Source organism: Poecilia reticulata, unplaced genomic scaffold (assembly GCF_000633615.1).
Source record: "Poecilia reticulata strain Guanapo unplaced genomic scaffold, Guppy_female_1.0+MT scaffold_221, whole genome shotgun sequence".
Classification (NCBI taxonomy): domain Eukaryota; kingdom Metazoa; phylum Chordata; class Actinopteri; order Cyprinodontiformes; family Poeciliidae; genus Poecilia; species Poecilia reticulata.
This window is the reverse complement of record NW_007615024.1, coordinates 218,465-234,406: the sequence shown is the minus strand read 5'-3', so window position 1 is coordinate 234,406 and position 15,942 is coordinate 218,465. Positions and strand designations below refer to the sequence as shown.

The 15,942-nt window shown below is 40.2% G+C and overlaps 2 protein-coding genes across 4 annotated transcripts; both read right to left on the bottom strand.

Annotated features, from left to right (window-relative positions):
- Positions 1-1,161: 1,161 nt before the first annotated feature.
- On the bottom strand, positions 1,162-2,729 carry h2ax1 (H2A.X variant histone family member 1). Its single transcript, XM_008402387.2, has one exon. It carries the CDS (start codon positions 1,952-1,954, stop codon positions 1,568-1,570), a length of 387 nt encoding a protein of 128 aa, XP_008400609.1. The 5' UTR covers positions 1,955-2,729; the 3' UTR covers positions 1,162-1,567.
- Positions 2,730-3,356: 627 nt separating this feature from the next.
- hyou1 (hypoxia up-regulated 1) lies at positions 3,357-15,401 on the bottom strand. Of its 3 annotated transcripts, none has more exons than XM_008402384.2 (25): positions 15,173-15,401; positions 14,586-14,641; positions 13,776-13,851; positions 13,516-13,609; positions 13,316-13,394; positions 13,075-13,229; positions 12,185-12,261; positions 11,915-12,096; positions 11,719-11,834; positions 11,433-11,619; positions 11,185-11,319; positions 10,883-10,965; positions 10,662-10,794; positions 10,374-10,561; positions 10,086-10,224; positions 9,821-9,878; positions 8,913-8,989; positions 8,663-8,821; positions 8,404-8,558; positions 8,238-8,325; positions 7,895-8,151; positions 7,287-7,371; positions 6,762-7,017; positions 6,571-6,681; positions 3,357-5,213 (listed from the first exon to the last, which is right to left on the bottom strand). In XM_008402384.2, the coding sequence occupies exons 3-25, from the start codon at positions 13,843-13,845 to the stop codon at positions 5,164-5,166; spliced, it is 2,934 nt and encodes a 977-aa protein (XP_008400606.1). In that variant the 5' UTR covers positions 13,846-13,851; positions 14,586-14,641; positions 15,173-15,401; the 3' UTR covers positions 3,357-5,163. The 3 variants fall into 3 exon arrangements, with proteins under 3 accessions (XP_008400606.1, XP_017158724.1, XP_008400608.1); XM_017303235.1 differs by having other exon boundaries at positions 6,571-6,678; positions 15,173-15,398; XM_008402386.2 differs by lacking the exons at positions 13,316-13,394; positions 13,516-13,609; positions 13,776-13,851; positions 14,586-14,641; positions 15,173-15,401 and having other exon boundaries at positions 13,107-13,181.
- Between the last annotated feature and the right edge of the window lie 541 nt (positions 15,402-15,942).

The window sequence follows — 15,942 nt, the reverse complement described above, 5'->3', positions numbered from 1 at the left end:
CGACGTAAACGTCATACGCTGTGACGTCAGCTCCAAAGCTCTATAGTTAAAAACTGTGAGCTGCGCGGAAGTAAATAAAAGAGAGAAGTTCATGCTGAGAGAGAAACTCCTTCCTAAAGATGAAGCTATATCACAGATTTTTTTAAAAAAATTAAAACGGGAGACCGCTGCTAGTGCAATGGTCCCATTTCTAAATAAAGTATGAGACTGACATGGTCCGTCCCCGCCCCTTTCTGTTTGCCGCAGCGAGGTCCTTCTCGTCTACTTGGCCAGAACTTTCCCACGAAGATCCTCTAAAGAGCACTCACACAAAACTGAATCGTAACAGACTTCAGTCAAAACTGTAACACATTATATACTGTTGTTGAACCCGTGTTATCGCAACTGTTTTACTTCATTACTTTAACATCATGTTATTGTTGCTGCTATTGTACCACAACTTTTGTTAGATGACCATTTTTATTGAATTGAGATAGTCATTTCGCTAAAACCTAACATTAAGAAATATACCTTTGTGTTCTGTGAACAAAAATATTTACTGAATCTGTATTCTGTTTTTGTACATTTTAAAGGATTTATGGGAATATGTAGATTTCATTATATTTTGTAGACTGATATGCACATTCTATAAAATTACAATAACATCAACAGTTTACTGTTATTAAATAGTAATATACTGTTCAGGTTAATAACATGAACTGTAAAATAAAATGTCTTGCCAACATTTACTGTTATTTTACTGTAATTCAACTACAGTAATGTACAGATAATATAAATCAGAAACATCAAAATTCAACATTCTTCCTTGATGGAATGTCAGCCAGTTGTCTGTTTTTGATGGAGATGTATCAGCAGCCTCTCCGCAACCCTGCAGTGACAAATGGGCTGGCTGGCTGGATTTGGAGACAAAAGGGTAAAACCTTCATGTAAATGTAAATGTGTTTAAATGGCATAGTGTACTATGAAGTAGTCAGATTTTACTGTTTATAATTGTAAATTATGGTGATGTGTGACTTTCATAAAACAGCTGTGCTAAATATAAAGTTTAGGCAAGTATATTTGCAGAGCGACATACTCCAATCTCTGTGTATATTGGTCTGCTACTTTAGAACAACCAGATACCAAGTAATTATAATTGTTTTTAAAGAACAACATAATTGGTCAGCATGATACAGTTGGCATTTATGTTTCTATGCTGAAACACAAGCTGAGAGGCATACAGATGAAATGGCAGAACTGATAAGGCTTCTGGAAATTTGTCAGGGTGGAAAAAAGGAAGAGAACACTGGGTATGGATTTATAGGAGCTCGCTGCCACATCTGTAAAAATACCCGTAAGACAAAAAAAAGCATCTTTAATAAAAGCACCACAAATAAACAACACACCCAAAATTAGCTTACATCAGAGCTGTTCAAAATCAACTTTCAGGACTGCTTAAAAAGTAAGAACGGTTTGTTCCACAGCATCAAGCATGAAGTTTATTATAGAAAACAGCAGAAACCGAAGCGCTGCCTCGAGTTAGAAAGACGGTGATATAAAAGCGGTAGCTCCACTACAGCGGCTTTCTTCACTTGATCTTGGCAGGTTTCTCGGTTTTCTTCGGGAGGAGGACAGCCTGGATGTTGGGCAGGACCCCCCCTTGAGCGATGGTCACACCTCCCAGTAGCTTGTTGAGCTCCTCGTCGTTACGCACGGCAAGCTGCAGGTGGCGGGGAATGATCCGGGTCTTCTTGTTGTCCCTCGCCGCGTTGCCTGCCAGCTCCAGGATCTCGGCGGTCAAATACTCCAGCACCGCCGCCAGATATACCGGGGCTCCGGCGCCGACGCGCTCCGCGTAGTTGCCTTTGCGGAGCAGCCTGTGAACTCGACCAACCGGGAACTGGAGCCCGGCTCGAGAGGATCGAGATTTGGCTTTGGCCCTGGCTTTGCCTCCGGTCTTCCCTCTGCCAGACATGGCTACAGATGGTGGTTTATCCCAGAGCGGTACGGGGAAACGCCTCAACCTTTATGTGGCGTAACTTGGTGACTGATGATGTCTCCTCTTCCGGTGTTCCTCACGTATCAGTGAGACGCACGACTGTAAATCCGTTGCAGCAATACGTTAACCCCTCCGCCATATTGAGAGGAACACGGGGCGGTCTTGTGAGCGAGGAGCTGCAGTTTTCACATGGTTTACTTCTTCTAAACTAACCCTAAAAATTAAGCGAGTATTACCAAGCTGTTTTAAAGATAAACCTTATCGAGTCTACAGTGTCGATTAACTCTACCGCAGTAGATCACAGTAGCTACCAAGACTAAAACAGCTTTTCTCTTCAATTCTACATTTGAATTTAAATATTTAAAATTGCCCTTTACTGGAGCCCAGCTCCAGAAACCTATAATTTAATGATCAAATGATTTCAGCTGGATTCTCAGGCAGTGCCATCTGTGCCAATAGCAGATTGCACTGAATCTGGTCTTACTGTGCCATCGCAACCATGAAGTGTAAATAATTTTTAGTGACTTGAAGTCAGATGTGAACTGGAATGTCCCATCTGTTGTTGAATAACTTTATCTGGATTTTCAGCACTATTACTAAACTCCCAGCTCCAGTCTTTGCTGATCCTCCAAGAATTAGAAATATCCAGAAAACATTTCAACCTGCAAAATACTCTTTTACCATCAGAATATGTGGATTCCATTTATTTGCTTGTGAATGGAATTCATGTCACTTATTTTGGAACTAGGTATACTACTTGTTTAAAAGTTGAAATGTCTCATTAGATCATGAGACATGCACCTTCCTGGTGCATAGTGCAGGTAGGGTTCCATGCGACTGTCCTGAGTCCGGCTCCTCATCTGAGACCTCTTGCTGCATGATTTGGATGTCAACCTACTCTTCTATAAAATACAATTAGCAGAACTACATGTTTAAAAACATGAAATTTACAAGCAATTCAAACCACTTCCTTTTCCCTTTAAATCTGCCATTTATTTTTTTCATGAAGGGTATTGCCAGTTGAAAAAAAAAAAAAAGAAAAACAGTGATGGAGGTAGGTGTGTATGTGCCAATAAACAGAACACTCTTCCATATGGTTGCCCTGGTCAAAAAAGTTCCGATGTTTAAAAGGTACACTTAAAAAATATCCAAAGTTATGAGTTGGTCTAAGGAAGCAATTCATCATGCAATAAGTCAGATATGTTTCCACCCAAAATAGAGCATAGGTACAGCTGTGTTGGCCACCTGCACCACGGATGGCATTAGAAAGTTGCTAGGCTTTTAAAAATATATTAGAACGGAATCTAATCAGATGTTGCTATGGACTGAGGGACATGTTCAACTTTTTCAGTCACTCCAAAGTAAAATCAAACATGGGTTCATAATAAAAAAATGTTTTAATTAAATTTAAAAAAAACTTTATTCATGGTTTAGAAACAAACATTTCATCTCTTTTTACTGCCTTTAGTTTTTCCCTTCAAAGAACCACAAATCAAATCCAAAGTCCCCTCCTCCCCCAAGGCTGTTCTGTGAAGCCAATGTGATAATCTGCATCACAGATGTTTCTTGAACTAAAGTGGTAAAGAAGGACCAACACCAACCAGCTTCTGAACTGATTCTATAAAACCACAGCCAGTTAAATTAGTTTGTCACATCATCATTTCTAACAACTATTTCAACCTACTTTAGATCATCATTTTTTCACTTCTCGTATAGACACTTTATCTTAAAAAATCCCATTGTTTCTATTATCCACCAACAGTGAGTCCATGTGAACACACAGGCACGGCGCGCGCGCACACACACACACACACACACACACACACACACAACAGCCATGAAGTGAAAAATGGGACTGTAGAAGCTCAATGTGACACGTTGGTCTAAATTCCCAACATTACTGGAGGGGCCTGATGTTACGTCAGTGTTTTGATTAGTCTACAACTAAAAGCAACTCCAGAGTTTTAAACGTAGAACTCACATTTTATTGGCTACTGGGTTCTATATGAGCATCTCTCCTTTCTCTGACCAGACTGAGACAGAACCAGTTTTACTGTGCCAAGATAGGTCTTTTTAGTTCACAAGACAACTGGTAACAGCTCAGATTTAGCACAAGAACCAGTTTAAAGAAAAATAAAAACAACAAAAAACCCACTCTGGGTGTATAACAATGAAAACCAATGAAACTTCTCCACAGATATATTTACCATTCACACCTTTAAGTAAGAGAAAAACTGATTGATGAGCAGATCTGATGACTGGACCAATCATTTGCAATACTTATAGCTTCATTTCTACATGACAGACCACACTAGGTCAAGTATTTTTCTTTTAATAAAGCTCAATCGCATCTACGCTGGTAATTAGCACAAAAAAAAAAAAGAAAAAAAAATGTATGCATACCGATGCTAGCATACTGACCGAGCTCCGCTAATGTGGAGTCCACTATGCATCGATATCTCCAATATTCATATGATTCAGTGAAAATGCTGCTGGATATCTGGAGATGCTGCATCAAGTATTCCAGTTTGTTGATTCATTAAAACTTGGCCTGTTCATTCAAGCTGGTCTTGGAAAATGTCAGATTTATAATAAGCATGGTGATTACTGCTGATATACTTAAATATAAAGTTTGCTTCATCTCTGTTCATCGTTTTCGTTTTCTGAAAATATAACTCTAGAGCTTTTAAATTTTCAATTTTGTGCCAAATAAAACAAAATTAAAAGGTTATTTTATTAAATGCCAGTCTCTAAAATGGAACCATAGCTGCTATGGGTGATGCCAGAGGAATTTCAAATCATTCCAGACCAACTGGTCAGCCAACGTTAAATCATTTAAACATTTCAAAATGATTTACATATCTAACCGTTTTGAAAAACAGAGACCTAGATTTTAAACTTGACATATTTTGTGCAGTATTTCAGGGTTTCTCAGGCTGTATTTATTCATAACCTACTTCTTCAAAATGTCCAACGCTCACAAACTCCAAAGAGACCAGAAGATATGAAGGGACAAAGAGATAGGGAGGGAAGAGGTGGAAGGAATATTATCCAGTCTTTAACCAGAATCAGCCCAGCAACTGAACAAACAGGGCAATAAAAAAATCGAAAATTTAAAAAAGGCAAACAAAGTTGAAAATGTCTCAATAAATAGTGATTTTCTTTTCCAGCCTTAGGTCCAGTTGTTATAATTCATCTTCTACATGGTTTCCATGTGCAGCACTCTCTGCAGACTCTAAACAGGAACACACAGGATGAGAGAGTTAGGTTTGGATTTACTAAGCTTTAGAGGAACTCTGCTATTATATGTTTACTTATTTTCACTCAGAGCAGTCAGTTATCTCAGCTGGTTAGATGCCATATCTGGTTTTAGAGGCCCCTCAAGACCAGCTACCTACTACTTTTGCTGACTTGAGAAAGTAATGCTTCACACAATCCAGTGGCAAATGCTTGACTTTAATCAAGAACTTACCTGTGGCTCCTCTGCTGTCACAAGTTGTATCGCAACAGTTTTTTTTTTCGGGTTGGTCATGCAACCCTAAAATGTTAGCTACCGTATGTTGTTAAATGCCTCCTACATCACAGATGCCTCCTTTCTCACTGTGATATAATAATCTGTTTTACAATTTCTCAGATCTGATTTTGTAAACTTTATTATAGTTAGTGGTTATTTGCTTTAAAGTTTGAATTCTTTGCTTCATAAATCTATCTCATAGACAAATCAATTTACTTTTGTTTGCATTTTTTTTCTGTTTTTGGAACTAATCCATTGGATAATATGCATCATTTTACTACAACAGCTACATTCTTCACTTCATCGATGTCCTAGTACAAAGGTCTGCAACCTGTGGCTCCGGAGCTTCTTTGGACCTTCCACAATGGCTCCTGATAGCTTTAGCTAAAAATAATCAAGAATCAACGAATGTTATATTAAATATACAGACTCAATGTTGAATGTTGATATTGCAGGTATTGCTAACACCTGCAATATCAAATGCAGGTGTTAGCAGTTTGTTTCCACAGAATTACAACAATGAATTTTCACAACAGACTGACAATAAAGTAATATTTTTCTTACCAGTTTGAAAACTATGTGCGTTGTTCAAATAATTTTCCTGAAATATCAGCATCCCATAGGAAAAATGTTTTCATACTCTTTTTGCAAGTTTTAAAAATCTTTTTTCCTTAATCTTTATTTCAAAACCTCAAAATAATGACAATAATAATAAAAAATTTGCAGTTCTTCGAAAATAAATTTTCTATATTCTGATATTTTTTGAAAATAAGTTGTCTGTTTTTCAAAAAGTCATAGCATTTGTGCCTCTCAACTGGTTTTAATTAGGTTGGACAAAAATGTCTCTTTCTAAAAGTTGCAGACCCATGTCCTAGTCTTGGAAATGTCATGTTTCAGAATTCTTAATGTATTTCCTTAGAAGTTGAGTAACACATAAACAGTACATACAGCCACATGCTCAGAAAAACATTCAATAAACAAAAGGTTTCTGTTATTTTGTGATGCGGTGAATTTTACTTTGCTTTTCCGTGTTACCTCGGTTATTGTGGATTTCTCTCCAGTATTGTGACAGACTAACCTTTGCTCAGGGTCTCTTCTGTGGGTTGTGATTGGCTGTCAGCAGCTGTATGTGGAGTGCTCTCTTCACTGGGTGGGGATTCACCTGGCTCCTGTTCTTCTAAGCTTTCTGCTGTCAGACAAAAACATTCTATAAAGTCCAACACACAACAAGTACAACTAAAAGTGGGACCTGCTCTGCTAATAACCCACCGGTCTTTAGGTTCTTGCTTTCCTCTGTGGGAGGAATAACCTTTTCTTCTGTTGTGGCATTGACTTTGCTACCTGCATCAGTGCTCGTCTCATTCTTGGCTTTAGGTTTAGGCTTTGCGAACTTGGCTTTGTTCAGCAGGTAATTCATTTCCCGCTGCAGCAGGAGCAGCTTAGACTCAATGTCTCTGGACAGCAGGACTGGTCGGTCATGCGGAGATCGCTTCTCCTGCTCTGCCACAGTTTCGTTTTTCCAAACCTGTAGTAGAAAAATACCAAACATGAAGGCCAGTTTACCAGAACTAAATAGAGGACTACACATGTTTAGCTGTACAACTAAGACAATAATAGAATACATTGAACAAAAAAAGAGGCAAAACCCACAGTGGGGTAAGACAGTTCAAATTGATGTGGCCTTTTCCAGAAATAAAACAGCAGAGAAAACTGCAGGAATGAGATTTCCTGATAATCTTCAGCACAACGCCTTCAATCTCACAATAACAACACAGATTGACATGAACCACCTACCGTAGTTTCGTTGATAACTTTTTCCAACATACTTAGCTCAACTTCTGTAAATATTTGGTCATCCCCCGGGATCAGTTTGGCACCCCTGTGAAACAAGGAGAACTCAATCAAAAACGACACAGAAATGCATTCACACAGCTGAGTTTAAATAGTGCTTTAAGCAAGCAAGTACAGCTCTTATTTATGTGGAGACAGATGCATTGAGAACAAGGCACATGTGAGGAAAACGGCTGTGTCAAAATTGACAAGCTCCAGTCTTTACTGAGAGAAGTGAAAAATGCTTGAATATTTAGTTTCCTGTGATTGTTCAAAGTGTATAGGCACCACAACAAGTATTCCAGCAAAAGATGATCAAAGTGATTTCTACAATTTCTCAACACTTCTGGGCTTTGCCTTCAGAGATAAGTTCTCTACTAGTTTGAGGTCTGAGGATTTCACTCTATGAGGTTCATGTTTGTCTGTGACATCAACATCATAAAGCGGATAGAGTCACAGTGAACTGAACTCAAGCGTTTTGGGTCTCTGCTAAACTGGCTTCTATCTTCTACAGTTGCTATGGGTTAGATTGCACCCATAGTGACTGGCACGGTTAGTGGTGCTGGACTGACCTGAGGAAGAAGTTAGATGTGTTGAGTGTGTTGTCGAGGTCAGTCAGCAGCTCTGGCCACTTCCTTCGCTCCGCCACCCTGAAGAACATGTCCTTACACAACCCTTTGAGCTGAGACAGCTTCTCCTTCAGCTGCCTGGTGGTGGCACCATAGCCCTCCTCGTCCAACCAGTCGGAAGCCTCCTTCAGCTTGCTCAAGATCTGCTCCTGCTCCTCCTCCGTCACCACCTGCTGGTGGTCCTCCTGGTACAGCTTGTCCTGCAGACATCAGGCGGCACATGCAACTCTGGTTCAGACAGGAGAAAAGCTTCAGAGACGGCCGGCATCAAGCTACAGTCACTAACCTGCGTCTCAAAGATAAATGCTTCCAGACTGTTCAGGATCTTCTCCCTTTCCTGCTTTGCTAGATCTCTGTCCGTCAAGTCCTGGAGCCTGGAGAGAGCCAAAACTTTGCTTTCTCTGATTGCACCAATAATATTGCAATGTAGAAATAAAAAGTTTAACACTTACTTCTTTTTTGAGGAAATGAGGTCATCAGCGGTAGGGTCCATAATGTCATTGATGAGAAGTTCCATGGGGACATCTTCGGATATCTTGGTTCTTTTCTGAGGTTTTGTCTTTTTCTCCATCTCGGCATTTTCTGATTTCTGATCACCTTTTTCCTGCTGAATGATGACAGAAAGTTTTTATAATAGCTGTTGCAGACATCCAAACAACAATATGAGGTCACAGATAATTGGTTAAAACTGTGGAGAGTGACTCATTTTACCGGAGTCTCTGTTTTACTGGCCGTGTCCTCCGGTTTCTCCTCGTTTTTCTCTTCTGTTGGACTTGTCCCTGAATCGTTTTTAGTCTCATTGTCCTTGTCCTCATTTTTCTGGGCCTCATTGCTCTCCTTCCCAGACTCAGGAGGAACTTCCTCTTCCTCCTGATTAGAGACAGATGCTCATGTTCATCCCCAGGCCTCACATTATGACCTTTGTCGCCTTGGGTGGACCAAATCACTGAGGGACACTTACTTGGACAGGTTCGGTTACATTTGGAGTTGGCTCAGAGGACCCTCCTCCAAACAGCGTGGAAATGGTATTGCCCAGTTCTAACAAAAAGCAAAACTTTAGTTTTAATTAGAAGTAATTTGTCATCATGATAGTTTAAACGCAGTTCAATTTGTACATGTGATTTAGTTGATAAATTAACCTAACAATAGTCCTTTAGCAAAATTCTTATAATGTTCACAGTAGGGTTGGATATTGTTATTGATAATATATATTGTGATAGACATGTGATCAATCTCAATAGATAATACATCTGGTAGAATATTCAATAAATAGATTATTCACTGAACTCCAATCTAGAATAATACAAGATTCTGGGGGATGTAGACAGAGAAAATGCTGCAGCTTCTTTCACAGCCCAAGCCCAAGCTAAGGTGGGCGGCATCACTCACTTTTGGTTATTCTAACAACCTTTTGAGTAACTTGAGCAGCAGCAGCAGTTTCAAGTTTTGCCACCGTGCGTCATAACAGCTTACGTCACACCACCAGTTTGGTAGTATTTCAGATATTTAAAACAAAAAACATCAACAGTTATTGATATCGACAATTTCTGATATATGAAACGCTTATGATACATTTTTCAGCCATATCGTTCAGCCCTTGTTCAAAGATTGACATCTAAATAAATGTAAGGCTGGATTGTCTTAATGTTTTCTCTGCCAACCAACCACGGGTGGAATACAGATTATTGGCTAAACCGACAGATTACTGGTTAAATTAACTTTTATAATCATCATGAGTTTCTGTTGAAAGGAATAGATTACGTCAATTGGTAAATGTTCAACATTTGCATGTTTGTGATTTCAGTGTTGTGTGTTTCTGATGCCGCTCCGGTGCTTCATGTTTGTTGCTGCTGCAGATGCACTGCTTACTAGTTAAAGTAGATTCCTCTTCCTTCTCTTCCACAATTGTCTCAAAAACTGACTCCACCTGCAGAAGGAATATTTAAATTAATTGTAATGAATTGAATGAGACCTTCTCCTTACCTTTCACAACTGAAGAACAATGAGAATAAAACACACTGCTTCCAACCAGAAAGTTGAAAAGCCCTACAGAATTTTTCCCTGTAAATGTACAAAGTTGACTGAAAAGATGCTTCCGATTGGAGCTTAGACTGATGACTGAGAAGGGCTTCACCCGGTCCAGCAGCAGAACTCCACTTTCATCCATGTTGAAATGAGCTTTGATCCCCTTGGACTCAGCATCGGCATGCTTCTGGAAGCTGTGGCCCACTCCAGACAGTTTGACCGTCGTCAGGTTCAGAGAGCCGAACACACTGCCAAACACAACCATGACAGGAAATGGCTAATATTACCCCCAAAGGAATAAAGCAGAAGAATCAACATATGTCAAACTTCATGATGAGAAAAACAAAAATATTTGGAAGTTTTGGAGGTTTCAAGACCAGAAGGTGTTGAAGCAAACCTGAGGTCCTCATGACTTAGAAAGCTGAGGTCTCCATAGTTGATATTGAAGGCAAAGTCATCAGTGTAGCGATTGAAGGTGATGACTTTCCGCTGTGGGTAGGGTGCCATCCTCTGGAACAGGATGCGCTTGTTGTGCTTCAGGGTTTTGATTCCTTCCTCTTCCTCCACCTCCCGGTTGAACTCCACCTGAACCAGTAAAAGTATACAGGGACAATTCTGATAAAGTCTGCTGTCTGAATATCCAGTCTTTAAGCAGAGATCAAACCCCTGCTAGAGCAGCTCTGACCTGAATGGGGAAGATGGCTGCGTCTCGGACCAGGAAGGGTTTCACCTTGAAGGCTTTACTGAGAGCAGCTGCCTGGTATACAGCTCCCATTGCCGCCGCCTCGTCTGCGTTGATGTTTTTCCCCAGTTCCATTCTGTAACACAGACACACTCAGTCCTTCTAATGAAACCTCCACGGAAGCGGTGAACTTCAGGAAATCACGGAAACTTTGTTATACTTACTTCCCCACAGCTTTAAGCAGCACTTCCTGAACCTTGGGGACACGAGTGGCACCCCCGACTAAAATCACTTGCTCAATAGCTTCCTGTTGACCGAAAGACACCTTGCAGTCACAGCTGTAACAAAAATTAACCACTGTGCATCTACCGTTTACAATTTGTAGAAAACAACTTTTAGACATATCAACTTATGTCAAACAGAAAATAGCTTAGAAATTCTATTGGTGCTGACAGGACAGAACAAGGTGCCTGTAGCAGCAGCTGAGTGTGATGTAAATGAAGGAAGCAGCAAAAGACATACTGACCAGCTTCATGTCTGCTGCTGTGAGGGCCTCCTGCACTGGCCCAGGGACTCTGTCAAACAGATCAGCACACAGTTCTTCAAACTCCACTCTGGTCACCTTCGCTTTGAAATCGATATCATCCATCAAGCCTTCCACCTGAAGGATGAGGGGACCATGGCAACCAGTTAAACTTGGGTCAGCTTAGTTACAACATTTGCAATACGGGTTCACCCGGCCCATGAGTGTTCATCGGGGCTATCAGTCTTCACCTGGGCCATGAAGTCAACATTTGCACTCAACACCGTCTTCAGCCTCTGTGCCTCTTTAAGGAGCTTGGCCATGGCTCGGTGGTTCTCTCTCACATCCTTCGGACTCTTCTTCTGGTGATTGAACAGCTTGGCCAGGTGGTCCCGCAGCCGCAGGTCCATCTCAAAGCCCCCCAGACTTCGATCAAACCTAAAGCCAGATGACATGAAGCATAGCTTCATGTCACTACTGGTGGTCTACGTAGTGAAGCCACCAGCAGCCACATTCATCAGGGATCACTGCACTCACCCAACTCCCCGGATCTGTAGCTGTGGCTGGGTACCAGACTCTTTGGTTTTCACCGTCTGATATGTGACTATGGTGGCTGTCGTGCTGCCTGAGCCCATATCATAAAACATGACGTTCTGTAATGAAACAGGTAGAGCCTTACACTCCGCTCTGAACTATACAGATGGCATAAACCAACAGATACTGCTGGGGTCACCTGGGCTGTGCTGTCTATGTCTTTCCTTCTGAAAACACCATAATTCAAGGCCACGGCTGTATTGTCATTGATGAGCTGAAGGACCTTTAGACCTGCCATCTGTGCAGCATGCAAGACTGCCCTTCGCTCTGCCTGGTTAAAAAAAGCTGGTATGGTGATGACTGTGTCTTTGATTGGCTGTTCTGTAAATTTCACAGAAAGAGGAACATTGTCCTTGATCTACTCTCGTGTGTTAGACAACAACCAATCAACTTTCTCAAGCAAACTGACCTGCAAAGTCCTGAGCCAACCCACGTGAATAATTCAACATCATTCCCAGCAGCTCCTCAGGTGAGTAATAAGTTTCTCTGCCAGCAAAAGAGACAGAAATTAGTAACACACCCTACTAAAAAACAAAAATCCTAACTGATGTCTCCATGCCAACTACAACAGCATCCTGACTGTGTTTTTATGAGATTATGCTGACAAGAGAATCAAAGTAATAACTCAGTCATGCCAGTGCTTCAAATATCGTAAGAGAGTAAAGTTATTGATAATGTCCTGACATGACGCCTCAGTCATGTTTATCAAATGAACCAAGACTGTTCTTTATTAACATTTTAAAAAGTGAATTTATTTCAGTAGTTTAAGGAAACATGCTATATAGCAATTTTATATAACTATACAGCATTTCGGTTACTTATGACCATTTTCTCCTTAAAGCTGACCAAAAGACAACATTTAAGATTCACATATTACATCACACCAACAATAAAAAGTCTTGACACAGAAATGTGCCCCAAATAAAACGCAAGTTGCAAAGTTCAAATTGCACTGACTCAGAATCGGTCACTTTACATGTCAATCTTTGTACTTCAGAGAACCTAATGTACCAATATTAAGCTATGAGTCTGCTTATTAAAGTAAGTACATATAAGCAGGTCCAGATGGAAACAAAACTTCTTGAAATACTTATTCAAAATTAAAGCACTTTTAAGTCTTTTACAACACATTATTTCAAGGTTTGAAGCATGCATGCAAACCTTGGAATGGGAACTCAACATTTGTATCTCTTGCTGATCTTCATCAACCCTTCTGATAAAGCTACTATTTTCAAGATTAAATAGAAGCAGGACTATATAAATGTGGATACTCAAAAGAACAGAGAAGTGAAAACTCACAGGGAGCTGTTGAAGTAAACTGTTCCTCTCACCAGGTCACCCTGCAGCTGATGCTCAGGGAAACATCTCTGATAGACCTTCACCTGAAGGTTGTCATGCTTTTTACCCAGAAGGCTTTGCAGATGTCTATAAACCGTTCTGGGATTTTTCACAGACTGAAAAACAAACAAAGGACAGCATACGATAATGATGTAATTGCCTAAGTGATGGTCTGAATCTGAAACCCAAAGGAACATCATACCACTCCTAATGCACTGTCTCCAAACAATCTCTCGTTTTCCTTTAGACAGACCACTGTGGGTGTTTTCCTTCTCGACTCCCTGAGGAAGAAGGATTTCATATTGCTAAGTACATGTTTAAAGACTGCAAAACATTTCTAAATGTTTCACCAGGGTTGTCTGATCATAATGAAATAAAATTAATCAATCAGTTCCTACTTACCTGTTGAGAACAATCTCCATTGGCACACCAGGTTTTACTATTGCCATCTTCATCCACTCACTCCCAAGGTCGACTGACATCACAGCTACAGTCACTGGAAACACAAAGAGCAGCCTTACATTCAGGTGGGAGGGCTTTAATCAGTGAAACAGTTTGGTCAAATTATTCCGTCTATGACAAATCAAACATTTTGTGATTAATCCTCGTCAAATCTACCAGGAAATTATTTTCTTTTTCTTTTCATGCTGAGGGATGATTACCTGTGAGAGAAGGGAACACGGCAAGAAGGAGAGAGGTGAGAGCAACCAACATCTGGATCCTTATTCCCATTATGAGCTGTAGAGACACAAAAAGATTCCAGTTTAAAATGCTTAACAAAATTTCATTAGTTTGCATTTGGAACATAAAACTATTTTTTTTCTGCTAAAATATATTAATTAGTTGGAATTATATACATTATTATTATTATAATATGGCACAACATATAATCATGTAATGTTTAGTTTTATTTTAACTTTAAAGCAGCAAGTTAAGAAAAGAAAAATAGAGAGTTTGACTGCTGATGGTCCAGAATAAATTATTTGTAAGGGAGAGCAACTATGGGAGCCTTGTTTCATCCAGCTGACTGGCAGTGAGCAGGAACAGATGTGTCAATTTAAGGTCTGCAAATTGTAGTTAGAGTATGATGGAAAATGCTGGTGGCGGCGGCATGGAAACTGTAGCATTTTAATTCCTTGATACATTATAGAATGAGGACCCACAACTAGCAAATGGGCCTCCTACTTAACATGATAAAACATTCATTTTCCGACTGCATGCATGCATCCATGCTTCTGTAAACATGTCAATATAGGAGACGCTCAATTTCTTGTTGCATAAAAAAATAAAAACACCATGGTAACAACTGAGTCTCAGGTCAGCTTTTCAATTAAACCTGTCATCACCCAGCGTTACAGATGCACGGGTTTATTTCAGAGAAACAGACACTGCTGTTCTGGCTTTATATCTCGAATCACATTCAGTCCAGTTACTTGACTATTACTAATATGGCGTTAGTAAGATAACATCACCTTTATCACATCAGGGACTCCTCTCAGTTCACCTGCATCCACCCAGCTGTGCACAGCTGCAAAAAAACACGTGGCATTACAAACACCATCAGGATGTGTTCTGGCTGAACCTCGGATTTTAGCAATAAACAGTGAACGCACTAAGAATATGAGGTCAAATGTCAGGAGAGGGAGGAGGGAGAATGTCAGTGCCCCCTTTATCAGAGCGATTCAGTTTCACATCCGAATTAACAGCCTACACATAACTTCTGATCAAACACGACGACGACGTTACAGATGAGTAGAGTGAAGCTTTTAAGCCATCCTCTTAGAAATGGTCATTTGACTTTTCCATGCAGTCTGCTTGGCTTTCAGAAAGCAGAGGCATGTGCTGCTTGAAGTAAAGGCAAGTTTATGGTGGAGTTAAGTTTAATCGTACCGGTAAGGTTTAGCTTGGAAGCAGAGAACGAGTAACCTTTAGGTCCTACTATATGTATGAACACAAACTCATCCTCCACAAGTAATACAGTAACGGTATGAAGCGGAAACAAGGAGCAAAGTAAAGGCGCACGAGCAGCTAGCTACTCGGAAGCGGAGCAGGAACTTACGTTCTTCAGGTGATCAGATGAAGCTGTACAGGAGCTTGCACTTTCAGCGTTGGATTCTAACACTAGTTCACTACGTACTGCCTTGATTTGCAGTCTCTCTGTTGTCCCAGTGGGGAGTTTTAGTTCCCCTTATCACAGGTTCACTGGTTGCAGTAGGGCCCAGAACGCGGCGTTACCTCATTGGATCTACCGAAGATGTAGCCGGTGAAGAACTGCTGTCATGCCAACAATATTCAGACGCGCCGTTTCCGGCTCGCCCTAAAATACTCAGAGAGAGTAAGATGACTCTGTGGTATATTTTATATGGAGTCGTTTATAAGAAAGGAGCAGCTGTAATCTCTAGTGAGAAGCGTGGTGACTTTGTAACCGTGCTTTATTCTAATGATAAAAAAATAAATACTGTACCCTTATTGTGTAAGGAGAAGTCTATATTTCCGGTTTGTAAATTCTGCAGTTTTGTCGTAACCGGAATTTTTGCTACATGTCTAGTCCCGCCCACTTTATTCCACGCACTGTTGAATGATTGGTCCACGAAACGTGAGCGAAGCTAAAAAAAAAGAAGAAAAGAATATAATTAAACGCTATTGGTCCACGTTCAAGTGACGACATTTGCAAGTAACAATTTGACAAACCGAATGTTCCCTCATGAATTTATGTAATACAGTCGTGACAGATAAATCTCATATTAATCCCCTTCTAGAATTAAAATGTAAAAGAAAAATCATTTTGGAAAAAATAATCACATCTGATAAAAAATATTATAAAAACAT